This window comes from Aspergillus multicolor (assembly GCF_047715735.1).
Source record: "Aspergillus multicolor strain CBS 133.54 unplaced genomic scaffold BDW74scaffold_3, whole genome shotgun sequence".
NCBI lineage: Eukaryota > Fungi > Ascomycota > Eurotiomycetes > Eurotiales > Aspergillaceae > Aspergillus > Aspergillus multicolor.
In genome coordinates this window covers 1,501,156-1,528,898 of record NW_027395954.1, presented here as the reverse complement: position 1 = coordinate 1,528,898, position 27,743 = coordinate 1,501,156, and the positions used below count along the sequence as shown (strand labels likewise).

At 50.9% G+C, this 27,743-nt stretch overlaps 10 protein-coding genes across 10 annotated transcripts; 5 read left to right on the top strand and 5 right to left on the bottom strand.

The window, feature by feature from the left end:
• Positions 1 to 191: 191 nt before the first annotated feature.
• BDW74DRAFT_174489 (uncharacterized protein) lies at positions 192 to 1,717 on the top strand (the record flags this gene model as incomplete). The annotated part of the gene is made up of 2 exons (XM_073728048.1): positions 192 to 604; positions 658 to 1,717. 2 exons carry the CDS (start codon positions 192 to 194, stop codon positions 1,715 to 1,717), a joined length of 1,473 nt encoding a protein of 490 aa, XP_073588009.1.
• Positions 1,718 to 1,947: 230 nt separating this feature from the next.
• BDW74DRAFT_79629 (urease accessory protein UreD) lies at positions 1,948 to 3,606 on the bottom strand. The gene has a single exon (XM_073733754.1). It carries the CDS (start codon positions 3,230 to 3,232, stop codon positions 2,177 to 2,179), a length of 1,056 nt encoding a protein of 351 aa, XP_073588008.1. The 5' UTR covers positions 3,233 to 3,606; the 3' UTR covers positions 1,948 to 2,176.
• Positions 3,607 to 4,125: 519 nt separating this feature from the next.
• BDW74DRAFT_174487 (cohesin subunit IRR1) lies at positions 4,126 to 7,807 on the top strand (the record flags this gene model as incomplete). Its single annotated transcript, XM_073728047.1, has 2 exons — positions 4,126 to 4,624; positions 4,695 to 7,807. The coding sequence occupies 2 exons, from the start codon at positions 4,126 to 4,128 to the stop codon at positions 7,805 to 7,807; spliced, it is 3,612 nt and encodes a 1,203-aa protein (XP_073588007.1).
• A 1,274-nt stretch (positions 7,808 to 9,081) lies between these two features.
• On the bottom strand, positions 9,082 to 11,379 carry BDW74DRAFT_79619 (karyopherin alpha). The gene is made up of 3 exons (XM_073733753.1): positions 10,962 to 11,379; positions 10,238 to 10,747; positions 9,082 to 10,188 (listed from the first exon to the last, which is right to left on the bottom strand). Exons 1-3 carry the CDS (start codon positions 11,196 to 11,198, stop codon positions 9,274 to 9,276), a joined length of 1,662 nt encoding a protein of 553 aa, XP_073588006.1. The 5' UTR covers positions 11,199 to 11,379; the 3' UTR covers positions 9,082 to 9,273.
• Positions 11,380 to 11,609: 230 nt separating this feature from the next.
• On the top strand, positions 11,610 to 13,925 carry BDW74DRAFT_79615 (telomere-binding alpha subunit central domain protein). Its single transcript, XM_073733752.1, has 4 exons — positions 11,610 to 12,028; positions 12,081 to 12,975; positions 13,043 to 13,424; positions 13,486 to 13,925. Exons 1-4 carry the CDS (start codon positions 11,759 to 11,761, stop codon positions 13,766 to 13,768), a joined length of 1,830 nt encoding a protein of 609 aa, XP_073588005.1. The 5' UTR covers positions 11,610 to 11,758; the 3' UTR covers positions 13,769 to 13,925.
• On the bottom strand, positions 13,857 to 15,788 carry BDW74DRAFT_79612 (CCCH zinc finger protein). Its single transcript, XM_073733751.1, has 4 exons — positions 15,629 to 15,788; positions 15,418 to 15,561; positions 14,988 to 15,330; positions 13,857 to 14,902 (listed from the first exon to the last, which is right to left on the bottom strand). Exons 1-4 carry the CDS (start codon positions 15,701 to 15,703, stop codon positions 14,082 to 14,084), a joined length of 1,383 nt encoding a protein of 460 aa, XP_073588004.1. The 5' UTR covers positions 15,704 to 15,788; the 3' UTR covers positions 13,857 to 14,081.
• Positions 15,789 to 16,081: 293 nt separating this feature from the next.
• Positions 16,082 to 17,419, top strand: BDW74DRAFT_146303 (putative translocon-associated protein, alpha subunit). Its single transcript, XM_073723321.1, has 3 exons — positions 16,082 to 16,246; positions 16,316 to 16,746; positions 16,802 to 17,419. Exons 1-3 carry the CDS (start codon positions 16,175 to 16,177, stop codon positions 17,070 to 17,072), a joined length of 774 nt encoding a protein of 257 aa, XP_073588003.1. The 5' UTR covers positions 16,082 to 16,174; the 3' UTR covers positions 17,073 to 17,419.
• BDW74DRAFT_146301 (DNA 5'-adenosine monophosphate hydrolase) lies at positions 17,420 to 18,493 on the bottom strand. The gene is made up of 2 exons (XM_073723320.1): positions 18,303 to 18,493; positions 17,420 to 18,222 (listed from the first exon to the last, which is right to left on the bottom strand). Exons 1-2 carry the CDS (start codon positions 18,376 to 18,378, stop codon positions 17,471 to 17,473), a joined length of 828 nt encoding a protein of 275 aa, XP_073588002.1. The 5' UTR covers positions 18,379 to 18,493; the 3' UTR covers positions 17,420 to 17,470.
• A 163-nt stretch (positions 18,494 to 18,656) lies between these two features.
• BDW74DRAFT_79585 (RNA helicase) lies at positions 18,657 to 22,997 on the top strand. Its single transcript, XM_073733750.1, has 3 exons — positions 18,657 to 18,927; positions 18,996 to 22,500; positions 22,574 to 22,997. Exons 1-3 carry the CDS (start codon positions 18,685 to 18,687, stop codon positions 22,876 to 22,878), a joined length of 4,053 nt encoding a protein of 1,350 aa, XP_073588001.1. The 5' UTR covers positions 18,657 to 18,684; the 3' UTR covers positions 22,879 to 22,997.
• Positions 22,998 to 23,830: 833 nt separating this feature from the next.
• Positions 23,831 to 25,998, bottom strand: BDW74DRAFT_174480 (cyclin family protein; the record flags this gene model as incomplete). Its single annotated transcript, XM_073728046.1, has 4 exons — positions 23,831 to 24,073; positions 24,122 to 24,661; positions 24,719 to 25,834; positions 25,987 to 25,998. The coding sequence occupies 4 exons, from the start codon at positions 25,996 to 25,998 to the stop codon at positions 23,831 to 23,833; spliced, it is 1,911 nt and encodes a 636-aa protein (XP_073588000.1).
• Between the last annotated feature and the right edge of the window lie 1,745 nt (positions 25,999 to 27,743).

Genomic DNA, 27,743 nt, shown 5'->3' with positions numbered 1-27,743 from the left:
AGCGCGCATGCGTCGGACCCTGAGCCTGAAGATGTGCTACCACGGGACTAAGGGTTCGTTGAAGAGGGAAAGAAGGGACCGGGTGTGGTGGGAGGCAGGATAAATACTCCCTTGTTCGCTGTTCGGCTCGAAAAGATGGTTGAGTACTTCCGTATGGCTACTAGATATTGCGCCAATCCTCATTCTTAGTCATGTCGTCTTCGTCCTCCCCTCGTTATTCTCAACAATACTTTACCCCTCTGCTTCCTGCGCCGCCTGGTATCTATCACGACAACGAAGGGAACACTCATAGAAAAGGCTTCGTCGATAAAGCAGGCATTGTTGGCTGTCGTGAGGTGTCGAAATCCAGCTACGACTCCGACTCGGAAGAAGCTCGGCAACGGGGAAGACAGAAACAGGGCCAGGGCTCGCTATGGGCCCGCGGGTTGGCGGTGGTAGTCTCGCCGTTATTTGCTTCTTCCTCGGCCAAGGTCGAGACATCTGATGCCTCTCGTCCTTTAATCCCACTTCACGCCAGATATTCCAAGCTTCATACCCGATGGCTCCGAACGCCGGGCCGATCCTGCTGCCTTCTATATAGTGTGGTGGCCTTTCTCGTCATGTTGTAAGTGGCCGGCTAGGTAGTTTCCGCGTCAACGGAATTAACAAATCCCCTAGGGGCATTTTCCAGTTTATTTCTCTCGCTTGCGGCATTGTTATCTCGTTCTTCCCTGATGAGATTGATCGAGTAACGGGTCATTGGCGACAACCTCCAGATGCTGATCCTGCGGACATCACTCGCTGGCCCACTGACATTTCGCGGGATATAGTCCCTGTTTCATGTCATTCGCATAATGACTATTGGCGCCGCATACCTCTATATTCCGCTCTCGAAGCTGGATGTACCGGTGTCGAGGCCGATGTGTGGCTTTTCGATGACGAACTCTTTGTCGGCCATACTCGCTCGGCTCTTACTTCTGGCCGTACGTTACGAAAGATGTACATTGATCCTTTGATGAAGATCTTGGGCAAACAGAACCCCATTACCCACTTGCATCCTGACATTGACCAACCCCGGAATGGGGTCTTCGATACCGACCCATCACAAACATTAGTTCTTCTCATCGATTTCAAGACTGATGGGGAGGAGGCTTGGGACCATGTGTACACCCAGTTGACGCCGCTCCGTGAGAGTGGCTACCTAACCTACTACAATGGCAGCGACATTATCAACGGACCCATCACTGTGGTCGGTACAGGAAATGCCCCCTTCAATCGTATCGCTGCGAGCACTACCTACCGCGACATCTTCTTTGATGCACCACTTAATCGGTTAATAGACAATGTCGACCGGATTGATGCCAACACACGGCTGGAAGGGCGATCTGGCAATGCCGGCCAGGGCATGTCCGGAATCTCCGACGGGGATATTAGACCAGATACTTTTGACTCGACCAACAGCTATTATGCCTCGGTCTCCTTCAAGAAAGCCGTGGGCGTCCCATGGATGCTCCACCTTACGGACCGCCAAATACAGACAATCAGGTCACAGATCAGGGCAGCCCACAGACAAGGTCTCAAGGTCCGATACTGGGGAACGCCTGACTGGCCAAGGAGCCTGCGAAATCATGTTTGGCGGGTTCTAGCCCGTGAAGGCGCTGATATGCTCAATGTGGACGACCTTGTGAGTGCGACACAGAAGGACTGGGCGCCTAGCTTCTCTGACTGGTGGCATTGAACCCAATTCTTGGCGGCAACACCGAGGAATCTGTGGTCAGGATTGGAAGAAAGCATTTGTCCCGCAGCAAGGCGTTTGGTTACGAAACTCGGCTTTGATCTATACCAGGACATAGTCGTGAGAACCGTAAGGGCTTACGATACGTCGATTCTGACATGCCTATATGGTATAGGCCATAGAGTTTATGATTTTCTTATGTTTGAATATACCCCCAGCGTTGCGAAGTTGTTGCTTGCATGAATTCGATGCCGAGGAGGCCTACTTGTAACGGCACCACTATCTCCCACGCTCACTTTCAGGCCTTTTGAAGCATACTTTACTAGAACTTAGATTTCTATAGTTTGAAATACAGTCAGATGCAAAACATATGATTTTGGGTATCATCGTGACAAATGACAACGAAAATGCTCTGGCGCAGGTATTTAGAGCGCGCTCTATAAACACGCTTCCTTAAATTCATCATAGGCAGAGTAACGCCTCCTCACCAAACTCCCTGGATATGCTCCCCTCCCCCCTCAAGATCCCGCCCAGCCAATCCTTCGCCGTCTCAAAATCCGCCGCACCGAACTTAACAAGAACACAACCCGCCCGAACACGCGCCGCAGTAAACGTCACTTGGGAGTCGTGATTCTGCGGAGCCTCCGCGGCGGCCGGAGCAGAAGATGACCAGTTCCGCGCGCCAATACGTGGGAGCGAGGTGAACTTCTCAACGAAGAAGGATGAGAGTTTTTCGAAGACAGGGCCATATAGTATTAAGGTGCCGATCACGCCGTGAGGACTTGTACGTTCACGAATGAGAGATCTGGGTGGATGGTCTCCGGCCTGAGGACTGGCGGAGGTTTCAGCGTCGAGGATTAATGAGTCGCGGAGGAGAAGCTTCTTCTTCTCTTTCTTCTCATTGTTTTCGGTGGATGTGGGTTCATCAAGCAGCCATATTTCGTTCTTCCCCTTCCAGAGATGGAAGTGCCAGTTTTCGCCGCGCGAGGAGCGACCTTGCGTTACCCAGTCTAGCACGCAGAGACTACTCCGAGAGGAGCCTTTCGCTGCTTGATCAACGGTAAAGGTTTGGATCTGCTCGTAGCGGCTGTCTTTGAACGGTGCCGAGGGATCAGGCAGATAGCATAGCGCTGCTTCTTGACCGATGCGCACGTCTAGTGTCTGACGGCTTTGGTCTGATAACGTGCGCCCTGGCGATGTTTCCGTTTTGAAGATCTTTGTGCTGCCCTGAGGGGTTGTGACGACGAGCCTCGTGCGCGGCTCCAGCGTTATCGAGACATCGATTTGATCGCCTGGCAGGAGCCCACCGCCGTATGTGAGGAGGTATAGATGGACGGGTTGAGAGGCGGAAGGTGATGCAGATTGCGGCACGAAGCCCGGCGTGCGTGTGAGAAGTTTGAGGGGGTATTTGTATGTCAGAGTGCTGAGAGACGGATTCGCCGGGGAAAGTAGCGAGAGCACGACTTTGCCTTGTCCGGACTTCGCGATTGAGGACTCGAAGGGCGATCTGACTGGCATTTTCGTTGCTTGACTGGCGGACGTCTTAGGGAGGACTGAGGAGGCGCGGGGTTGGCGGAGAGAAGGATTCTATACTCAGCAGCTTCGACTTTAACGGCATGACGAGACTTCTTATAGGCAATGACGGCGATCGTCAATGTGGTCCAGCAAGAAACGGTCTCTTGGTCTTGGACTCGTGAGTCCTTCTGCTTGACCGGGGCCGGGGATATCTGCGGATGTCTGGACCCAAGAATAGCTCTGGTCCAACCGTGTAAGCTCAGTGCTGTGTAGATGCGCTCCAGCGGAGTTTCTATGACAGCGTGCAAGCAAGGTAGATATAATTGATGGCCTTGGCACCCCAATATGGACCGTCACACAGCTTTCAAGGGCGTCGGTGATGGAGCACGATGCGTTTCCATTACGGCATCAGCACGGCCTTCTCCTCTTCCCCGCAGACAGCGCCTATCCGCCAAGGGCTAGGGTTAGTGCATCATGTGATGTACATAATCCGGCATTACTAATTGTGACGCAGCATAGTGCTGCCTCAGGGCTCAGGCAGCATCAGGCACCAAAGCGCGTCCTGTCCCCGTCCAGTTGCTCGCAAGTCTCAAGCCAACTCCGCGTCCTCCACCTCTCCCTTACTCCCCCCTCGTCAAGTCTCATCCCGACTGGCGCAGCGGAAACTTATTCCATTGAGTGTCAGTACCTTCAGCCGGTCTCGTCAATTTTCTCGCCCCATCAACAGGTGGAGGACATCGCGCGCGAAGCAACACCATATCGTCGCGTTCCGTTTAGCCCGCAACAACCCCGCGCTCAAGCACACCCTTCGCTATTCATTCGCCAATGTGCGTGACATAAACAGTCGGAACATATAACTGTCGCTATATTGAATCATATCCAACTCCGCGAGAAACATGGAGCCCGAGTTACGCTTTTCCTCGCCCCAACCTGCATTGACCCAGGACACCGCCACGCCGTCAGGAGACAGAAGAAAATCCGGTCGGGCGACGCGCAAACCCGAATTATTCTCACAGACCTATAGCGATGCCAATGGTGCGACCGCAGGCGGCGCCAAACGGAAACGAACAGCTACCGGCGACGAAAACGAAAATGAGATTCAAGACGCGTCGGAGCCAGAAAGCGAGGATGTAGAGGAGGACGATGAGCCTGATGAAGAGGAACTGCGAGAACAGAGGCGCGTTGCACGCAGAGCATCTTCCAAGAAAACATCTGCAGGGACGAAAAGCAAGCCCAAGTCCCAGGGCCCTCGCAGCGCGAAGAAGCCCAAAGTCACTGGGAATGGGATAAACCAACTACCTCTGCGACCCGCTACGAACGGTAAAAAGCCTGTTCCGCGGCCGAAAAGACCGCAAGTGCGACCGAGCTTGGCTGCTGGCGAGAGTGGTCTTTACGGTATAGTTTGCGCTTCCCTCGTCTTCTATTTGAGCTGTCTGTCTTCGAGCTAACACCTATGGCTCCTTAGCGGAGGTCTTCGGCAAAGGACGTAACGCGGAAACTGTCGCTGCGGAATGGCTCACACGGTATCAGGAGGCACAGACCACTGCGATGCGCGATTTGGTCAATTTGGTGCTTAGGTCCTGCGGAACCGACATCCAGGTCTCAACAGAGGATATTGAAGATGTTGACCATATTTCGCAGCGCGTCACGGATGTCCAGGACGAATATGTTGCTGGGGGAATATCCGATTATCCTCTGATCTCAAAATCTCGAAAATACAGGTCATTCCAACCCGTTCTGGAAAACTTTTTTGTGGCCCTGATGCAGACCTTGCACCATTCTTCGATTCTCTACGATGACAAAGTCCTCTACGAAAATCTCCAGTCTTGGCTGTCATCGCTCTCTTCTTCTAACTGTAGACCTTTCCGACACACCGCGACCGTTGTCGCTCTATCAAACATGAGTGCCCTCTGCGACATTGCGCGCGAGGTGGTGACTTCGGTTTCAACTTCCCGCAAGCAGTTAGAAAACGAAAGAAAGAAGAAAACAATCAATAAAGGCCGGGCTGACGCGATCAAATCATCTATGCAAGACGGCGAAGCTAAGCTTGAACTTATAGACGACCTTCTTAAGGATGGAGTGAACATCATCTTCGTCAACCGCTACCGGGACGTGGACCCGAAAATTCGCGCAGAGAGCATAGCAGCGCTGGGGAGGTGGATGCGCAGTTACAGGGAATACTTTTTCGAGGGCCAGTTCCTTCGGTATTGTGGTTGGATTATATCCGACAGCGATGTCCATACACGTTCCGTTGCACTACAGCAGCTTTTGAGTATTTACTCAAATAAAGACAACATTGCTGGTGTGCGCTCCTTCACTGAGCGTTTCCGCCTTCGATTTATGGAGATAGCCACTCATGACTCGGACGTCAGGATGCGTACCATGGCCATTGAGTTGCTCGATTTGATTCGAGATGCCGGACTGATCGAGCCTGCTGATGTCGACACTATCGGCAAACTCATCTTCGACTCCGAGGCGCGCGTGCGCAAGGCGGCGGGCCCCTTCTTTGTCGCAAATGTCCAGGATGTTTTTGACTCATCGGTAGAAGAGGTTGCGGATGAGGTAAATGAAGTATTTGGCGATGATGAGGACGAAGATGATTTTGAGTCACCGAAACGTTCATGGATCAAGTTCAAATGCCTTGCAGACATCATTCAGGCATATGATACCCCGGAAGACGAATCTACCCCTGAACTTAACATCAAGTCCCGGGATGCCCTTTCAGGCATCTCGGTGGATTCACGATTTGTGCTTGCCACCGAAGCCATCTACCCGCACTTTGCTGAGCTGACAAGTTGGCAATCTCTGGCCGGCTACCTTCTGTTTGATCATTCTCAGATCGTTGATGAACCCAGTGATGAGGACACCAATGGGACAGTCAGAAAGCTGTACAAGATGCAGGAAGGCCAGGAAGTGATCTTACTTGAGGTGCTATGTTGCGCTGTTAAACTCCGAATCCTCGATGTTGCAAAATCCGACATTGATAAGCGTGGCCGAAAGATCAAGGCACTGACCGACAGAATCCCGGAGCTACAGGAGGAAATTGCTCATGGCCTTGCTCAGATCATCCCGCAACTTCTGAACAAATTCGGTTCTACACCTGAAGCCGCTGCTGCGGTTCTCCGGTTGGAGCACTTTGTGGACCTTGATAAGATTCAAGATCTTCAAAAAGACGCAACGGCCTACACGTCCTTACTGAACGACATTAACAAGCAGTTCCTGACCCATTCCGATCAAGATGTCCTTTCTGAAGCTAGCGTTGCTTTCCTCCATGCAAAGAGCTCAGATGATATGCGCGAAGCATTGGAGGGCAAAATTCAAGAACTTTGGGATGACATGATCGATACACTTGGCAGGCTCTCTCAGCAGAAGGAAGTGGCGAGTAATGGCCCATTACCGCCCTCGGTCCTGAGTGAGCTCAACAACACTGTAACCAGGATCTCTAATCTTTCTAGTGTAACGGATTGCACACAGATCCTAGAGCTACCTCCCTCCAGCCGGTCGAAGGGCCGGGGTAAAAAGGACTCAGAAGCCCCGTTTAATACAATATTGCAGCTGGTGCAACGAGGCCCAAGGGTAGAAACACCGAGAGTGTCCGATGAAGACGAGGACGGAGCGAGAGCAGAGACTGAGATGGTAATCAACAGTATCAGGACTCTCTTGTTCTACTTCATGTGGAAAGTACAAACCCTACGAGGATCCTTACAATCTGGAAAGGCAAAATTTACGACTTCTTACTTCGAAGCTCTGACGAAGAGCCGAGAATTGTTCGTGGAGGCTCTCGTTGATATCATGAATCAGCGGTCCGGGTTGGACGAAGTGCGCTTCGCCGCTACTACCACCCTTCTGGATCTCCAGACTCTGTTCGGTACATTGCGAAACATCGGCCCCGGGGCTGGCAATGATGAAGATACCATCTTCCAGACCCAAAGCTTAGTACATGAGTTTGACGACGATGTCCAGGCACTGATAACAAAGATACACGGAATTGCTCTGAGAACACATGCAAAGAGGTCACGCGTTCCCTTTGAACCCGCCGAGGACGATGCTCCAGCCTCCGACTCGGAGCTGGAAAGGGAACCTGAGGAGGATGATGAAGATGATGATCAGGCGCTCCGCGATGAGCGGCTGCGAACAAAAATTGTCGCAGAGCAACGACTATGCGAAATAACCGCAAAGCTCGTCCTCGCGATCATCGGACGCATCATCGACTCGACTGGGCAGTTAAAGAAGAGACTCCTAAAGCATAAGACCCAGCTCGGCCCGAACTACCGCGAGGTTTTGGTTTACCTCGAGGACCGGCCCGCCAAACGCCCGGCTTCACGTCCTGCTCCGTCAAAAGGGAAGCAATCTGCTGCGCAAAATGCAGATGAACCTCCAGCTGGCCCATCACTCAGCAAGGGCCCTGCACAGGCCAAGTCTACTGAAAGGATTGATGAAGAGTCTGACGAGGAGGAGCAGCAAGCCAGTGACGAAGAGATGGAGGAAGATAACATCGACATCGACAAGGATAACGAAGACGAAGAAAACGAGGTCGCAGCCCCCGAGCCAGATGAAGATGAGATCATGGGTGATTGATCTTATTATTGCTTCTCTTCTTTCTCCTTTTATCTTACTCCCTCCCCTTGGTTTAGCCTCTCTGCCCTCTACAAAACTCGGTGTATACGGCGCTTGACTTTCTACATGTTTCAGATTCATGACTTGATTTACGTACTTCTCTTTTCTAGCTGGCGGCTTTAGCTTAAGTCTAATTTTTCTTCTTCATTTCCTTTGCAATCTAGTACCATACATTCCCCTCTGATCCGGCTCTGTTTCCTAGTCCAGCACCTTTTAGCTATAATTGTCTTCTGTTTGACGCTGTACACTGTACGTTAATTTGCGTTCTCGTGTAATGGACTGGTAATACGCTTCTGGAAGTGGCTGTCTCGTAAGGCATTTTGACTCGTTCTCAACTCAGCTTAGATCTTGCATCTATTCAATATTGCTAGTTTTCGTTGTATGGGACCTAGTACTGCGGTCTTCTAAGTCATGCCAAAAGAAAGAAGGTTTCGAATCTCAGATATATTGCAGTGTCAGTAACCCAGCATCCAGGAATCAATATAATTCCGCCAAGTGCGAGTAATAAAAAGAAAGAGCACAGATGCTTTGATCTAAGCAAGTATTATTGAGCATGAGTTAGTTGGGTGGAATATTTATGAGCCACTAGCATTTCGTAAATATACATACGGAGAACCCCAGCATCAGCCATACTTCTTCGTGCTTAGTACATGTTTGGTCCTGTCTACATTACCATGGATTAGATCCTGTTATCTCATTGTGACGAACTATCAGGGCAAGGCCGAGAATATAGCCTTTTTTCGTGGGAGTGAGACAGTAGCAACATTGAATACGCTGTTGTCGAGCAGTGGGAAAAGTGGCTAAGTTCATCAACATCTTTTTGCTAATGAGACCGGTAAAAACTACGCGACTCGGTTCAGATTCTTTTAGGGCATAGATACGGATTCAAACATACAAGCAGACCTCCATGGAACAGATTGCGCCGCGAGAGGGAAAAGGAATTATGGCAAAAGGTAACAGAAAAACAACCAATTCAGAACCTATAGACAAATACGCCCGTGTATGAGGAATGCTAGGGTGACCTGTTAAATAAAAGGGATACATGATGGTGAATCTTGTTTATCGCGAATAATCAAACCATAATAAGAAAGGGAAGTATAGATGTCCGAAGAAATTGGGACAGTGGGAATGTCGAGGGATATGAAGGGGAAATGAAGAACCGAAACATCCTCGTGTGGTATCTGAATTATTTAATCCCCTGAACCCCAGGTAAATCCTGAAGAACAATATCCAGCCCGAAAAATCAACGTGCTATAACTGCAGGAGTCGATGTGAAGTCCTGCCGCGAGAAGTTGCTGACTGCACGTAAGCGATGTAGACGCGAATCGATGCCACAATCCACCGCCAGGAGGGAAGGGGCTGAGGGGTTGAGCATTAACTTTGCCCAAGATCGTTCTCCGTTTTGCTTTTACTTCATAATGCTCACTTTACATGTCCATGGAATCGCCGCCGTTGGCACCGCCGAACGAGAAACCACCGGGCTGTTGTTGAGTAGCGCCGAGGGTGAATCCTGTCTGCGTTTGTTGAGGGGCAAGCTCATCGATGTCACCCGCGGCCTCATCCTCATCGGAGAAGTACTTCTCGATGATGTTGTAGGCCTTCATGTAGATCTCCTCGTTGGCGTTGTTCTGGCAATCGTGAATCTTCTCCATACCGCCAGCCTCCTCGATGAACAGAGCATAGCGGTTGACGTGAGCGTCACCCTGGCCAGCCTCCTTGTCCATCTCACCGACCTTAAGGATGTTTTCAAGGCCATCAAGAGCAACCTGGATGATCTTGTTGTCGGGACACGCCAGCAGGTCGCAAAGTGGCTTGATACAGCCTTGAGTGACGAGGTAGCGGATCTGGTCGGGCTTCTGAAGACCACCGGATGTGGCGTTGGAAATGGCCCAGCAAGCTTCCTTGCGTGTCTTGAAGTCGCCATTGGCAAGAAGGTGGACAAGCGGAGGAATGATACCAGCATCAACAACGGACTGGATCTGGCTGGAGTTGCCAGCGGTGATGTTGGAGATAGTCCAGCAAGCCTCTTTCCGGATGCCATCCTTGGTCGAGCTAAGAAGAGAAAGAAGGGCGGGAAGGGCGCCACAGTTAATGATTACCTGCGTCTGAACATCATCACCGGTGACAATGTTGCCAACAGAACGGAGGGCGGGGGTCTGGACCGAGGTGGAGGCGTGCATCAAGAGCTCTACGAGGCGACGAGGAATACCAGCTTCAATGACAGCCTGAATCTTCTCATTGGGCCCGTCGGAGAGGTATGAGATAGCCCAGCAAGCATCGATGAGGACCTCATCATCAAGCATGTAGATAAGCTTGGAGAGAACAGGGAGGGCGGGGGCAATCTGGTAAAATGTTAGCGAGGCCTATACCCTGAATGCGAGGGTGACATACTGTGTTCCAGTCGGGTTGGGGGGTCTTGCCGCGGCAGAAGTTGCTCAGGGTCCAGGTGGCGTTGCGCAGCATGCTAATTTTGCGACCGTCGTTGATCAGAGTCAAGAGGGGACGCAGAGCGCCGGCGTTGAGAACAAAGTCGCGGCATTGAGGACTGTCACCAGCAATGTTACCAAGGGCCCAGACGGCCTGCTCACGCACATCGGGTTCGGGGCTGCTCAGAAGCTCCACGAAGATCGGTACAGCGCCAGCCTCGATAACGACCTGAGTCTGTTGCGCAGATCCAGAAGCGATGTTGGTCAAGGCCCATGCAGCCTCAAATTGAACCAGGGTGTGAGGGGATCGGAGGAACTCCACGAAGCGGGAAACAACACCAGTCTCGATGACGCGCTCGATAGGAGGGTTACGTTCCTTGGAGAGGAGCTTTCTGAACTTGGTTGTCGCTTGGATTTGAGCTTCAATTTGGTCGGAGAATACACCCTTAACCATCTCTGGCAATTCGACATTAAGCTAGATAGGGTCATGTTAGCCTCCTCCTGAATCTCATAAAACAAATGTCTAGTATATCAAAGCGCTCGTTGGGTGAGTGCTGCCCCGCGATAGTACTGGCTTGATGTTCCAAAAGCATGTTCGGGCGGTGAGCCCTTGCGAGGGACAAAGGAGCCCATGAAATGCATCCGGACACACAACAATACCAGAAAAGATAAAACAAAACCGTACATACCTCACTCTCAATGGCACTTGCTTCATCATCACTCTCAGCAGCAGCCATGCCACCTCCTACACCAATTCCGCCATCGCGGGTCTGGATACCACGTCGCTTGGCCAAGTTCTCTTCTCTCTTCTGTTTTCGGATCTCAACCTGCTGCTCCTCACGACGACGGCGGAGCTCATCAGGACGGAACTGGTTTCGAGCCTTGTATTGGGTGCGGCGATGCTCTGGGATATACCGTTCGGCCATGGTTGCTGAGGTGAGGGAAGAAAAACAAAGCGGGTTACTCAGCCAAGGGAGGAAAGGTTGGGGGCGCAGAAAAGGTAGCAAGGAAGTGAGTTGATGAAGATAGTCAGAAGGCGGAAATGAAAAGTCTCGAATAAAGGAAGAAGAATTATAGCTAGATAAGGGAGATGGAAAAGCCTTCGCGGGGCAACTGAGAGTGAAAGAAGAGGGGTGCAAAATAATCATAACGAATCTTTGACGCTCTGACTGGGTCACGGGATCTGCCTACCGCCTTGGGCCTAGCGTGCCACTAGCGCTATCTGTACCTTAGTCTATTGCTAGGCGCCCAAGCGATCTTAGCGCTGATCGTCCGTCAACAAGAGAAAGGGCAGAGGCCGAGACGCGTCTGTAGCTGTCTGCGGCGCGTACTTTCTCTTTGGTTATGTCGCTGCTCTAAACAGAAGAACTCATTGCTTGGCCATACTTCTGGTGGCTTCTGCGATACTAGGCTGAGAAATGATTCCAGATCTATTTTCCCGGGAAGATCGTCTCATAGATCACAGTAGCCAGCACCTTGAACAAAGATGGTGGCTCGACTTCCTCCAACCTACGTTGGTGTTAAGACTGCACTCGGTATGAGGGGCCCTGTGAATGTCATGGGAGTAGTAGTCGATATCTGGGGCGGCGCTTACAAAACTGGGGGCACATCAACCTGCATCACATTCACTATCAAAGATTGCGACCTAGATAACGGGCATCTATGGGATGGCCTCAGAATCAAATACTTCAAAGACACGGAGAGCCTTTTGCCTCCTGTCCGGCTAGGCGATGTCTGCTTACTACGAGGTCTATTTGTTTGTTCATCGAAGCCCACCTCCTGGGAAATGAGCTAACCGATCGGTACAGATTAAATTATTACCCGACCAGAAGATGACTGGAGTGGTTGCTGAAAACAAGACTGTACCATATGCTATTTTTCGCCCGGATAGAGACCCGACCTCAAGTCATTCGGCACTCACTGGTCCTACAGCTTTTGAGCCTACGTATGCGGAGAAGACTTATGCAGCATCCTTGCTCGAAGCCTCACCGGGCCAATTTCGTAGTGCAACCTTGACAAGGGCGAACTATGCGCAGGTCACAGCATCGAAGCCAGCACCGACGAATCGGAAGTTTTCACTTCTTGAGGATATCCAGGAAGGACAGTTTGTGGATCTTATCGGCGAGATCGTGAAGATTCTTGGTAATGACAGCGAGAAAGCTAGTCTGTATCTTACTGACTATACGAGCAACGACAAGCTGTTTAATTATGCATCCGACAATGCTGATGATCAAAAACTTGGGCGCGAAGGTGACCCGCATGGCTATATCCAACGCCAGGGGAAGAAATGGCATGGGCCGTCCGGTCGTATGAGCCTTCAAATAACGCTGTGGGAACCGCACGCATCGTTCGTCCGGGGCAACTTCGAGATAGGCGAACTTGTGCGCCTCAAGAATGTCAAAATCAAAAAGAGCTATACCGAAGAAGGAATCCTAGAGGGGGTTATCCATGGAAATCGCGACGATCCGAGCAAGGTGAACGCTCTTCAAGTAAATATCCAAGGCGACCCTCGGGCTCAGCAGTTGCTTTCTCGAAAACAAGCATACATAGAAGCGCACCCGAAAAAGCAGAAGCGGAAGTCAGATGAAGCCGATGATCGGCCGTCAAAGAAGCCCAATAGAAGACAGTCTAAAGCAGCACCGAAGAAAGAAACCGGCCAGACAATACTCGATATCAAGAAACGGATGGGAGTCAACAGGAACGGTAAGCACCTTTGCTCATTTGCAACGGACTTCGATCCCGTGGATGCTAATTCTCGTTCTGCTCTTAGTCGAACCCCGTGTACCACCAAGCGGTGTGCACGCCCTGTCTCTTGAGGCCATTATAAACAACCCATCCCACAACAACTCAGGACCTAAGGGTGTCACCTACCGTCTACCCTTCCAGAATCTCTGTTACCTCACTACAGTCCGCGTGGTTGACTTTTATCCCCCGATGTTGGAAGACTTCGCTGTTCAACAAGAACATACTTCTCATGCGTACGACAGAAAGCACGACCCTGCCACTCTTGGGACCATTAAGAAATGGGAATGGCGCTTTTGCCTCCTTGTTGAAAGTCCAACCCCCGCCACAGCTGGACAGCCGAAAGAGCGGCTGAAGCTGTTTGTCTCGGACTACGAGGCTCAGCATCTCCTGCAAGAAAGCGCAACTGAGTGAGTTCTCAGCATCCGGTCGAGTCTAGGTTACTCAACTGACATGTCTATCTTTCTGCAGTCTGCGCCAGGACTCGAGGAAACTTGAGCAATTGAGAGAGAAACTCTTTCTCTTATGGGGTGAATTGGAAGAGTCAAAAAGCAAGACTATTAAAGACAGCAAGTCTCTCAAACCCGCCTCGTCTACACCGTTCAATTGCTGTATCATCGAATACGGCGTTAGGTGCAGCCATGCTCGCGGCTCCAAAAAATCTAGTAACGGGCGCTTGCAAGGTTGTAAAGATCGAAATTGTTTTGGATGGGAGAGAAGATTTGGACTCTCTAAGACGACTATTCATGCATGATACGGATTGTCCAGGCACAACGAATGTTCAGTTTTGACCTGGATAGATTTTGCGGTCACCTGGGAAAGACAATAAACGCTGCCGGAACTGGTTATTGCGCAGCGATTTGATCATAAATACATAGCTTTTTGAACCTATTGGAACAAAAGCCAAATGAACGGAAAGCGCGCCAGGCGTGATAGAACAGCACGGTGTCACCTGAGAAATAGTACAGAGCCCAACGCCATGATGTTACAGCCCCATTACTTAGGGTGCCCACGAGAAACGCCTTTAAAGAAGAACATTATCCATCCGAGCGGCGAGGCTGAAGAATTTAAATCTTTGTCACTTTGACGATATTGGTGTCAATTCCATGGGCGGCAGTATTGAACCGGCAACTCGAGCCCCAGTAGCAGTCTTTCCTTCCGACTTCGCTTTGTGGGCACCGATGGCCATACATACACTCGGGGTCGTCGCATTCCAATCCATATCGACAGGGTGTCATTCGCGCCACGGCTTTCAGCGTATGGTGTTCAGCTTTGGTTAGTTTGCGATCATGGTCATGGTGGCAGTTTTCATTCGGGCATTCGCCTTGTAGAAAGAGATAATTGCATAGCTTCAGTTTTTTTATCCGATTTACCTCTTCCCGAGGGATGTTCCCAATGTCAAGCCGGTCTACGCGTTGGCCGTACTTATTCCGTTCCACAATCTTAGGACGAGAGGAGGAGGCAGGTTTCGAACGCACTAGTTGGAAATCATCAGAGCCGTGAGAGCTCACCGGGGTCGAAGAGATTGGTGCGCTATTACTCGCTGTGGTAATATTGCTCGGCGTGCGGGTAAGCGGTACTACTTGGGGACTCGGCGATGGGGTGAGAAGAGAGCGAGGTTTGGAGGTTACCGCAGCCTTCCAAGGCGACAAGACAGGGTTGCTTATCTTCGAATCTCGGAAAATATTTGGAAACTTGGTGATCCTATAATATGACTTAAGAGGCTCCAAATTCTTTCCGAATGGGATGCCTTCGATCAATGACAGCCGACCCGAAAGCTCCATGTCTGTAAGAGTCTCTTCCAAAGTTTGGCGATATAGCGATTCTTCTGAGCAACCTAAGAAAATCTGGTGGCAGTGGCAGTTGTATAGATGTAATTTGAAGGTCTCTGCCGGAGTAGCAGCAGCTAGTCAGCGCAAAGACCACCTGAGGACTGCTGGGCGACATCTAGACCCTGCAGGTACATTGCATACCTTTTATCTTATCGTGCGCCGCACTCTTTTCCAACCCAATATCCATAAGGTCGAACAATGGGAACGTGCTATTGAAGCCTCGGGCGAATTCATTAAGTATAGAAGGGTCCGTCGCAATTCCGGCACGAATGCAAGCGTCGCATAGCGCTTTCATGTTGACGTACATTTTCGTAACGATCTTCGGGGATATTATGGTTGGAAAATTATCCGCAACGTATTCTTCAACAGCATGGGACAGCTCTTTTGCTGCTTTTCGGCCACCTTCTTCTCCTAGCTGTAATAACTCGTCCTTGAAGACCATTCCGTCTCCGTCTAGAAGTAGAACTATGAAGGGTTCGCGGTTCTATATGCAGGTGATAAAAGAGCCGTCAGCAAACATTGCGGCCATATCTTATTGGATGATAACGATATCCAATGACAAGGTGCTGACCATGATAGCCTTTGTCCGCGAGATTTGCTCCATCAACTCCATTTCATGGATCTGTATATCACGATTGAAACGCTTTTCGCGGTCATGGTCAAGTTGTTCTTGCTGATATGCGCCTTCGAGCTCGGTCACACGCTGTATGAGTTCCTAGCCGATGGGTGGAATGTTAATAATTGCAGGCCTGGCAAGCCGGACAAAGGCCATGTCGATATACCTCAATCAGAGTGTCCTTCTTCTGTTCAATAGCAGTGAGCTGTTGGTAGCGTTCGAAGTACGCGCGGACCGACATGATGCTTGAAGAAACAGTAAGTGCTATCTCAGGAGATAGATCATCAGAGAAAGCTGGAGTGTGGGTTGAATTTCGCGTATCCGATATATGAAAGTTGATTGCGGAGAACTTGGGACGATGGCGCTTATGACAAAGGGTATGAATGGTATTTCTTGGGCAACACCTCCTTTATTACAAAAACAGACTCAGCGAAGAATCTAACTCAAATAAGGGGAATCCATCTAGTTTCACTGCTAACACATCCAAGTCTTTTTCTTGACGGAAATCGCGTACTCCAAGCGCGGCGGAAACTGCAATGCAGCTGCGCTGAGTCAGCGGGGCCCCGGGGAAGACGCCAACGTGGAGCAAACTGTCTCTTCCACCCCGATCTCTCATCTTCGGTCTTTCTCTCCCCTCCTCGTGTTTCGCCCTCGTCCTTTGCTTCTTCTTATAATTCCGTGGTCGTCACAGATCCGGTAATCCTTCGTCTCAATGGCTCGCTTTGCTTTCCTCTCCCTGGCTTTGTTCTCGGTTCAGGCCTTGATCGGCGGTACTCTGGCAGCAGTATGTTCACAGAGCCATCCTCTCAGATGAGCCCCAATTGGATTCTAACATGTCTGTTTCCGGAATTAGGATGCCGCTGAAAAGGTTGAAGAGACATCTGAAGCTCCTACCCTCGCCGTGACCGCACAGGCAGCATTCCCTGCCTCTGAAATCTTTGGTGTGAAGCTCGTCAATGGCCACCCCACTCAGGCCTTGGTGACCTTTACCAACAATGAAGAGTCTGCTGTGACTTTGAACTTCATTGGTGGTACTCTGTCTACGCTGGACGAGGAGAGCAAGCTGGTTCGCAACCTGACCGCGACTCGCTACAGCGTGGAGATTCCCGCTGGTGAGCAGGAGAGCCTGAGTTACAGCTTCGCCACCGAGATGCACCCCCAGGACCTCCGACTCTCTCTTGCCTCGGTCATTTCTGACGTCGAAGGCCGCTTCTTCACTGTTTACGCCTACAATGGTACCGTTAGCGTGGTTGAGCCGGAAACTAGCATCTTTGACCCTCAGATGTAAGACCATATGCCATTGTGTTGTCAGGGAGTGAGGACTAACCCGTAATTCTAGTATTTTCCTTTACTTCTTCCTCCTTACCTGCTTTAGTGGTGTTGTGTACTTTTTCTACACCGTTTGGATTGCGCCCTACTTCCCTCAGAAGCGAAAGTCCGCCAAGCCCGAGGCCAGGAACACCGCAGTCAAGAAGGCGGAAGCTCCTGTCGACAGCCCTGCGGTTTCGTCCGCAACCACCTACAACGCCGACTGGATCCCAGCTCACCACATCAACCGCCCTGAAGCCAGAAAGGTCAAGGGCTCGTCCCGGTCCAAGTCTCGCGCATAAATTGGTCGCCTTTGATCTAGTTGCGCGAACCGAGGTTTCTCGAGTCGAATTTCGAGCGGACACCTTACTATATAATGCTGTCTGGGTTTGGCACGATATTTTTTCTTCTTGAGTCTCATCTCAGGTAGTGGGTCTCTGCGCGTGATTACTGAGAATGTAATCCGCTAGGTCTCATTATACGTTGGATTCCCCGCATGTATATCTATAACTATTGACCTGGTAGCCCCATGGAGCTTTGGGTTTTTTGACAGCTTCATATGATTTACCAAATGATTGTTCTTGATTCACGATACGGGCATGAACAGTTGGAGTTCTGGTCTGATATTTGGTGCTCAGTATAGTAAAGAATATCATTTACAGTGGTCCTACAAACTTGTGGCTCGATTTCTTCTGTTCACTCACAGTCGCTTCCACTCTTCGAATTCCTCCTCAAGATGGTTCTTCAGCGCAGTGAACTGATTTCCGAAATCACGGTTACAGCGCCAGCATATGAAGTTGCTTTTGAGATAACCTTGCCGGTCAGGGTCCCTCCGCGGATCGTCAAGCGCGAGGGGAAAGTCGTTGATGTCGATGAAGAATGGTGTGGAGAAGCTATTGTAATGCTTCCTGTGCTTCAGGCGGTCGCTGTATCGGTCGACAGAGATAATGTGCACATGTAAATGATTCATCGATGGATGCGCATGAATTCCGCACATGATGTCTTGCTCCCATTCTCTCCCTGCAGGCAACGTCTCAACCGGTGGTTCGGCATCAAGCGCCTCCATTCGCTCTCTATCCCGCACCGAGTACTTTCCATACTTTCGCCGGAGTTCGCTTGCTGCTAAGTCGTGGACCTTCTTTACCTCTTTCTTCACTTTTCCCAAAAACTCTGCGTCGTCGAATGCTTGAACGGGATGAATCAGCGTCTTCTGAGCGTCGCGCGGGAGAAGGAGAAGGTGCAGCGTAGACTTGGGAAACATGTCATGAAGAACGACAAAGTCATCATCGTAGTACACGACGGTATTAGACGGATATGATTCTGGCTTTGCAATATAGGCGCCTAGGGCATCTCGAGCGTGGAAGCCTCCGTGGGCTTTCCTCGGGATGTTTTTTGACGAGCTCCCGCTCTTCAGTTTCGGTTGCTTGCTTTTCGGGGCGAGAAGCTCTGCGACTAGTTTGTAACTTGTTAGCTAATAGAACCTGGGTAATGGGGAGATGATGAACTGCGTGTTTATCGTCGAAGGGACATACAAGCATCTCTTTTTGCTGGCTGATTTTGAGCTTGCGGCGCCGCTGGTGTGGTGCTGATGTTTGCGCCACCGTTCATATTGCCTTAAACAAAGAACGTAGGCCAGATTCGAGCTTTGGAGCCGAAACAAATATCACGTCCTTGATAAGGTCAATCGTCATGCTGGTTTGTCGTCCGTCCTTTGTGATGCAGGAGGTAGGCACAGTAGTATGAGGCGGAGGCGATCTTCCTTCCCCGCGGCGCGCACAGAAAAAGCCGCCTGAGCGGGGACCCAATTCGGATAGTAGGTGATCGACTTCCACTATCTCTTCACTACAATCTGGCAATTACTTCAAGGCCAGGATCTCCACGGGCGTCTTTGTCAAAACTATTCACGCCCCCAAAATGCCGCCGAAGAAGAAGTCCGACGCCCGTGGAGGCGCGCCCAAGCCTGGGACGAAGCAGGCGAAAGCCGCCGCGGAGCGGACAGCGGAGAGCGCAAAGAAAGCGCAGCAGCCTGCGGATGAGCAAAAGAAGCCTACGGTCAAGCAGGTTATTGGCGGCGCATCATGGACGGGGAAACTGCCAGTCAATCTGATGTCGGAGCATTGCCAAAAGCACAAATGGGAGAAGCCAGAGTATAATATGGTGAGCGAGTTGTTCAATATGCGCGCACCGCAGAATCTCCGCCGTACTAACGACAGCGTCCGATATAGGACAAAATTGGCGGAGGATTTGTCGCCTCTGTCATGTTAAGACGCATCGACCCCAAAACCAAAGAAACGCTCTCACTTCCTCCCATACGATTACCGGTCGCGTTCAAACAGCCTACTGCGCTGGAGGCTCGTCACTATGCCGCAACCTACGCCCTCTTCCATGTATGCAATAAGACCAACCTACATATGATGCTTCCTCCGGACTACAAAAAGCTTTGGAAGGACGACTTTGAGAAGTTGAAGGCGGCAGAATTGAAGAAGGACCTCGCCTGGTTATATGAGGCGGACCCCTTCCTGGCTAAGAAAGAACGAGAACTCGCAGCGGCCGATCTTCAGAAGAAACAAAAGGAGCGCGAGGCGGCGCAGGCGAAGTCGTCCGACGGCGCGGTCAATTTGGGCCTTGGACCTAGCGGCGGCCAGACTAAAGGGAGAAACGTTTGGACCAGTGCGCCAAAGGTTGATCTGGGGAATCGGGTGCGACGCGAGATTGAAGCTCTTGTGCAAGATCATACAATATGGAACCCTTATGATGTGAAGATCTCCCAGTCAGAGCGTGATAGTCTCATCGAAGAGTTTACGAAATTAGGGTTTAGACGGAGCCACGTTGAGGAAGCCAATGCTGCGTGCAAGGATCGTGAAGAAGTCCTAGAGTGGCTACTTATATACGTTCCAGAGGATGATCTACCCCCTTGGTGTTTGCCTGAGAGATATTCAGTCGGTGTCACTTTGGTTAGCGACGACCTTGCCAGGGAGTCGAAGCTCAAACGGCTTGCATCTGCTGGATACCCACCAGATCTCTGTGCGCGAACTCTGGACAGCCAGCGCGGCGATGAACTTGCTGCAGCGGAAGCTCTTCAGCGCACTCTTGTACATGGGGGCTCATCTAGCAACGCTGAGCCATCTGAAAATGAGGATGGCTGGGCAGAAGAACAAGAGACGCTTGAAGCTATCTTTGGAGAGAAGTACTCGGCTAAATCGCCAAAGGTCTGCGAGATAGAATGTGAATCACAAGATGGAGAGACGATGCGCTTTCGATTTCAGAGACCCTCGGGGCATTATCCCTCAACCGTTCCGATTATATCTATCCTAGCAGACAAGATCCCTGCTTACATCCGACTAAGTGCCATCCGCCAGGCTGTGAAGTTCGCAGAGGAGAACTTTCTCGGGGAACAAATGATCTATAATATCATAGACTGGTTGGAAACTCATTTACCGCAAATCATTCAGGACCCAGGCAAACTACGGGATATCTCAGCAATATCAGCACCCACTGTTGCATCTTCTGAGTTGACATTAGAGCTTCCCACCCGCCAACGAAACAAGGGAGTGAGAAAAATCGATTGGTCACCCGGGTCAGCCAAAAGTGTTGCGCTTAAAGAAGCGTGGGAAGCTAAGCAGGCCACAAAAGCCCAGCAAGCGATGCTTCAGGCGCGGCAATCACTTCCTGCTTGGAATACCCAGGAAGCAATTATTCGCGCTGTGAACACACACCAAGTCACCATTATTTCTGGAGAGACAGGTAGCGGTAAGAGTACGCAGTCAGTCCAATTTGTCCTCGACGATATGATCAAAAAAGGACTCGGGGGTGCAGCAAACATCATCTGTACTCAACCCCGTAGGATCTCAGCATTAGGTCTGGCGGACCGAGTCAGTGCTGAGCGATGCTCATCTGTCGGCGACGAGGTCGGATATATTATCAGGGGAGAATCGAAGGCGAAGGCTGGGACTACGAAGATCACATTCGTCACAACCGGTGTGCTGCTTCGTAGAATTCAGTCAGGTAGCGGCTCAGGCAACATCGCAAGCTCTCTTGCCGATGTTACTCATGTGGTTGTCGATGAAGTCCATGAACGCAGTCTCGACACGGACTTCTTATTGGCCCTTCTAAGGGATGTTCTTCATCACCGGAAGGATATCAAGGTTATTCTGATGAGTGCCACCCTTGACGCAGACATATTTACACAATACTTCGGCGGGCCTAAGTCGGTAGGCCTGGTACATATTCCCGGACGAACATTCCCTGTGGACGACTATTACCTGGATGATGTCGTTCGCGAGACGGGCTTCGCGCCGGAGCTCACTGAGCGAGGCTTCGAAGACGACAATGCAGGGGACGAGTCATTCGGCAAAATCCTCCGTTCCATTGGAATGGGCATTAACTACGAACTGATCGCATCTACCGTTCGATATATCGACTCTAGGCTAGGAGATCAACCGGGCGGCATTTTGATCTTCTTACCGGGAACAATGGAGATCGATAGATGTTTGAATGCTGTGAAGAAGATCCCTAACGTACACCCGCTACCCCTACATGCGTCTCTTCTCCCAGCCGAGCAACGACGTGTGTTCCAGAGTCCTCCTAAAGGGAAGCGAAAAGTCATCGCAGCCACCAATGTCGCCGAAACATCCATTACGATCGAGGATATCGTGGCCGTTATCGACACTGGCCGTGTGAAAGAAACCAGCTACGACCCTAAAGACAACATGGTTCGCCTCGAGGAAGTCTGGGCATCCCAAGCCGCGTGTAAGCAACGTCGTGGTAGAGCCGGTCGAGTTAGGGCTGGTACATGCTACAAGCTCTACACGCGCAAAGCAGAATCAAGTATGTCACAGCGACCAGATCCAGAAATCCGCCGCGTCCCGCTGGAGCAGCTATGCTTGTCTGTTCGTTCGATGCAGGGTATTGACGACGTCGCCTCCTTCCTCGCCAACACCATCACGCCTCCCGAAAGCATTGCTGTCGAAGGAGCCCTCAACTTCCTCCACCGCGTCGGAGCCCTCGATCACGACAAATTAACCGCCTTAGGTCGATACCTCTCCATGATACCCGCTGACCTCCGCTGCGCCAAACTAATGGTCTACGGTTCCATCTTCAATTGCATCGACGCTGCCATCACGGTCGCCGCCATTCTCACCGTAAAATCCCCCTTCGTTTCCCCGCGCGAGCGTCGCGAAGAAGCAAACGCCGCCAGAGCCGCCTTTTCCAAAGGTGACGGCGACCTCCTCACAGATTTATCCGCCTACCAGGCCTGGTCAGACCTTGTCAAATCCCAGGGCTACTGGGGCACACAGTCATGGTGCACAACCAACTTCCTCTCCCACCAAACCCTCCGCGACATCTCCTCCAACAGAGCTCAATTCCTCACCTCGCTCAAAGACGCCGCAATCATCCCAGTCGACTATTCTGAATCCTCTCCCTCCTTCTCTCGTCTCAACAGCAACGCCTCCAACCGCAGTCTCCTCCGCGCCCTCGTCGCCGGCGCCTTCCAGCCCCAGATTGCACGCATCGCATTTCCAGATAAGAAATTCGCAAGCTCGATCACGGGCACATTTGAAGTTGACCCAGATGCCCGCACAATCAAATACTTCAACCAGGAGAATGGCCGAGTCTTCATACACCCTTCCTCCCTGCTTTTCTCTGCCCAGTCCTACCCCAACGCAGCCGCGTATCTGAGCTACTTTACGAAAATGGAGACCTCCAAGGTTTTCATCCGTGACTTGACCCGTAAGCATACGCATCCCATTCATAGTGTACCCCCTTCCAATAAAGAACGAAAACTAACTCTGTACGCAAACAGCATTCAACGCCTACTCGCTCCTCCTATTCTGCGGCTCCATCGACCTTGATACAACAGGCCGCGGCCTGATCGTCGACGGCTGGCTACGTCTCCGCGGCTGGGCGCGAATCGGTGTATTGGTTTCGCGGCTCCGCACGATGGTCGACGAGATCATTACAACGAGGATCGATAATCCGGGTTCGTTTTTACAGTCGATATCGTCGACTTCGTCTGCTTCGTCTGCTTCGTCGGGGAAAGATAGGATTGCAAGTCAAGTTATCGATGTGGTGAAAAAGTTGATTGAATTTAATGGACTGGATCAATAGACCTCGCCCGCGGGTTTTTTTTGGGGGGGTTCCAGGAGTTGAATATGGTTTGCGCGTGGCTTCTTCCGTTGATCATATAGATCTAGACTTAAAGAATAGAGTGTGATGCATTGTAGTAGAGTACCGCTGCGTTTCAGCCCGCAGCAAATCTACAGCAAATCGGAACGAAGACAACAGATACTGAAAAACATGTAGGCATCGCGGTTTCTTAAGCAGTTGTTTGCGTTAGAAGAATATAAAATCCAATATCATTACTAGGCTCCATAATCCTGAGCAATAATCGATGCGAGATGATAGCTGAAAGGGAGAACGAACCGAATCCCAAAATGAACATAGGAAATAAAGAAACATGATGTCGAGGATTGGTTGAGACCGTTATCAAGAGATAAAGGACATCATGAGCAGCAGCGTATAGTCGTCGCGGCCGAGAACAGTCACGTCCTCCAATCTGCTCCAACTAACATAGCCTTGGTATCTTGACCCATGAAAACGATGACAGAAATAAAAGGGAAAACTCCACCCGCTCAGAATCCTTCCGTTATTACCACCGCCCGTCTAAATACCAAATGCGTAAAAGTCATGAGAGGATTGATCGATCATCAAAAGCGTAGAAATGTGGAATAGAGGGAAAACGCTAGACCAAGCCCCGTAGAGTTAGGTCGTGTTGCGCGCCCGTCTCAAAGTGTTGGTTTCCTCGGATGAAGAGAATAAACATGCTCATGGCGTCCAGCGTCCTTATCGCATATCCCAGGTAATGGTTGAACTACTGTAAGATCAGCGAGTTCATTGAGGCTCACCGCAGCATACCGGCCTTTTCGAAGGTAATCAGTCCGTTGCAACAAGAGAAATACAAGCCGATGAGCTTGCGAAAGCAAAGTTAAGTCGACAAGAGGAGCCAGAGTAACAGAAGAAATAAGCCATGGGCAGCTGAAGTTTTAGTGCTCATTGGCAATTACGCTCGCTTCCAGTGTCCAGATTCCAGTGTCGTTTTGCGATCAATGGTGGGCTCCGAAAGACGAAAGCCTTTGATAGTCTGTGCGACATAAAGGGAAGCTTTCCTGAACCGTTTGTCAAGGTACTTGTCGTAAATCGCTGCATGATGTTTGCCGGGCATCTCGCAGCATTCCATGATCAGTGAGACGAGCGGGTAAAGCTGAGAGTAAGTGTATCCAGCATAATGTACGTGAGCAGGGGACTAATGAGTCGTCAGCAAGACATTTTAGAATCGACCGAGGAAACAAACCCATGTGCCCTTTCCCAGCATCAGTCTCGCCAAGCAATGAGCACCGGCAGCAAGGAAACTGGCGGGGCTACCCACGAACCGCTCGTCCATGATGGTAATCTCCAAGAAGTACTTCGCAAGAGTGCGAGTCTCAAGATCATAATCATCGGCTTTGCTAATTCTGCGCAGAAAGCTCATAGGACCGGGATACCCCAATTCGAACTGAAGCATGCTCAGCATGAAACGTTCAGCTTTAAGTATTTCGTCGACCGTGTAGCCACCGTCAACCATGTAGACGATCTCTTGAACAGACGGGCAGTTGATCTCTTCGTATTTGGCAGCGATGAAGATAGCAGTCGCACCTACAAGCTGCAGCTTTCCGAGTGAGACGATCTTGCAGGAGAGGAAGCGGTCAATGTAGTTGACGCATAGGAAAAGAGTTTCGGGAAGCAGTGAGAATCGATGGTGGACCTGCACCAGCCAGTCCATGAGAACGGATCGCATAGACCATTGAATCTCAGCCTGGTTGTCCATGTAATGGGCGTTCGGCAGCATCTTGATCTACAAAGTGATGTCAGCTAAGTTACTTTTTGATGGTCGGAGGTATGTGCCCCTTACCTCTTGTTCCCTCATGTACTCAAAAATCTCCTCACTGTACTCAGCTACCATGCTTGTGTCGCAATAATCGTCTTCAATGTCCTCCACAGTAAGAGTAGCCTCGACAACCTGTTTTGCGAGAGCCAGCTCGCGTTTGACATGCTGATTGAATCTGGGGAACAGGAGCGTGGTCGCTCCACCGGTAGTGTTCTCGCCACGGGAGCGATAGGAACGTGCAGTGATATAGCCATCGTCTTCCTCGTTCTCTTCGTCCTCATCGTCCCAGTACTCTTCAGGCTCCGACTGGTGAGGTAAGGAGTCCTGTGAAGGACGAGAGGCTGTGGCAACTTTGCGGGTAACTTTCGAGCCAATGTTGGCAACTTTGGAGTCCGTTGCGATACGGGCTTCATGAAGCTCGCTAGTTTGCTTCAACACGGTCTGCACCTTGCAGTCGTCATCGTCGAGTTCTGTAGATTCTTTCTCGTCTTCATCGACCTCAGGCGGGACCAACGAGGCCTCAAGCTTAGCCAGCTCACCCTCCGAAATTTCATCCGAATAAGTAGTCTCTTCCGTTTCGTCGTCCTTCCCCAAAATTTCCGCATGAGCTTGTTTCGCATAGCTCTTCTTGTTGCCTTCCTTCAGTTCGAGGTTTGGTTCCTTGGATGCAGTTTCTTTGTTTTCCGTCACTGGCTCTAGTTGGTCCTTGAATACGGTGGCGCGCTTGTTGAGGGTTTTGCGGGCATTCGTGCTCTGCTGGTTTCCAGCTGCCTGCTTCGTAATTTCCAGAGGCTTTGGGTTGGTTACATTGTTCAACAGACCTTTAAAGCCGGACATGGAAACAGGACGCTGAGCAGGCTGCGACAGAACGGCCGATTTCTTCTCAGTAACCAATGATGCCTTCTCGAGCAACTTGTCTGGCTTCTTGCCAACATGAGAGGCATCGTCTCGGTTGCCATGGGCTAGGTTGGAGGTATTGCTGACGTCTCCAAAGGCGGCCCTACGAGCTCCGTGCTTGGCGGCACCATTTTGAAGAGCCGAGGATAACGCGGTAGTGGACTTGGTTCGCTGTTGAAGTGTCTTGTTCGCTGCGAGTGGGAAGGGAGCATTCTCGTCACCACGGACACGGATACGTTGGGGCTACCACAAGACAAATCGTTAGCATCAAGCACCAGCAGGAGTCAGATTCTCAAGAGCAGTGGGACATGGAAGATACAAGCTGCGCGTGCCATATCGTGACTTCTTCAGACGGCACGGCAGGGCAGGGCAATAGTGAGAGGGAGAAAGCATACCTTCGCGTCCATTGTGAAGCACGTCGAGGACTCTGGAGCCTTTACCGGGTCGTGCATAATATACTAAAGGCACGCCAGGCGATTGTTTCCTTTCTGGCTCCGAGCGTGAGTGGAGTTGGCGAGAAGCAGGCTTGAAGAGGAGCTGATACTACTTCAAAGGCCAACCCAAACAAACAAAGCCGCGCCAAGTCCAAGAGACACAGTCGGACCTAGTCGAAGGGGACGACTGTTTGCACCACGCGCGAGAAGAAGAATATTAATGGACAAGGAAGAAGGAGTACAGCCCCATGAGGTCCAGCGAGGAAAAGAAAATAAAGGCGCCCTCACGTCTGAAGTGGGCTCGAAAAATGTAAACAGAGTTACGGGGGTTACGGAGTCGTACTTACCTAACCTCCTTGCCCGAGCGACCATTCCTCTTCCGGCTAGCGTCACCCAGCTGAAGAATAGTGACCGGTCGGAATAGCTTCATGGACTTGCTCTGTTATTTATCTACGATAGCAACAGATTTCACTTATGCTGTGTAGCCGTCGACAGTCACTGCGAGTCCCTGTCACCCGAGCAGCTTCATATGGCACATAACTAGCGGTTACTGCCCCAGCAGCCACGCTAAGCCTACACCCTTCAATATCTCGGTTACCGAGACGCTTTGCGCTAGATATTTCCGCTACTATACTCAGGTAGTGCTCCTGTAAGGCTTCCACAGAAAGTATCAAGCTATCCATCGATATTCCGTACCGCGAAATGCGATCGTGGACTGGACCAACCTCCACCTGGTAGGGGTTAGCGTATGGAAATGACATCATCAGTCACGTGACCTGTTCGGACCTCCATCGGCGTCGCGTCTCCCCGCTGCAAGGTAGATAAGCCCACCGCGAGAAATAGGCCGCCAACCACGTATAAATTGGACAAGAAATTTCCGAGCAATTCAAGCATTGTCTACGACCATATAGACCGCTATAAACCCGATCGCTTCTTTCCTTGCACTGCGTTATTGTTCATCAACTCTCCACCGCGCGAGACGCGACGGACGACACGGGGCCGCAACCCATTCAACACGAAGTCACGTGCAGCCGAATCCCGCCTTTTTCCTCGTTGTTCGGAGAGTGAACTCGTCGTTCCAGGCACTACAAGTTCCAAAATGCGGAGGTTAGGCTGCAGGATCAAAGTTTAGCAGCGAAGCCTCGCCAGTATGAACCTCCGATTGTTTTGAAGTGCTGTGGAAAGGATCGCTGTCTAGCGAGAAACCCTTGCGGTGAGCCTTGCCATGCGCTGGCGCAGACATAAAGCAGGATGATGTCTTCTGCAACAAGGGAAGGTTGGGATGAGTTTCGAATCCTCCATCCGAGCTTCTGTGAGGGCGTGACTCCGTTTGCACCCGGATGATTGCCAGCGCCGCCAAAAAAGCCACAAGATCCCCCAATGTGGGACGCGGATCCGGCGGTACCTATCATCATCAGCCTGCGGGTTCGGAGGCTTTCGTCGCATTTTCAGATGACCGACGATGACCACCACCAGCCATCGCTGGATGCCGTATGCCAAAGTAATTGCGTCTCGGAAGAGGGGGAGGTGAAGCGAAAACATGGCACCATTGTTTCTACTGTGCGCTGCTCTTCTGCGACGACTTGAAGCACAGCTGTCAGGTCTGCCAACCCGACTTTCGGTGTACACTTCCAACTAGTAATTTATTGAAATGCGCTGGTTGAAACTTCACCGTTGGTTACTCGACAAAAAAAGCCCCGCCTCACTCCGAAAGAACC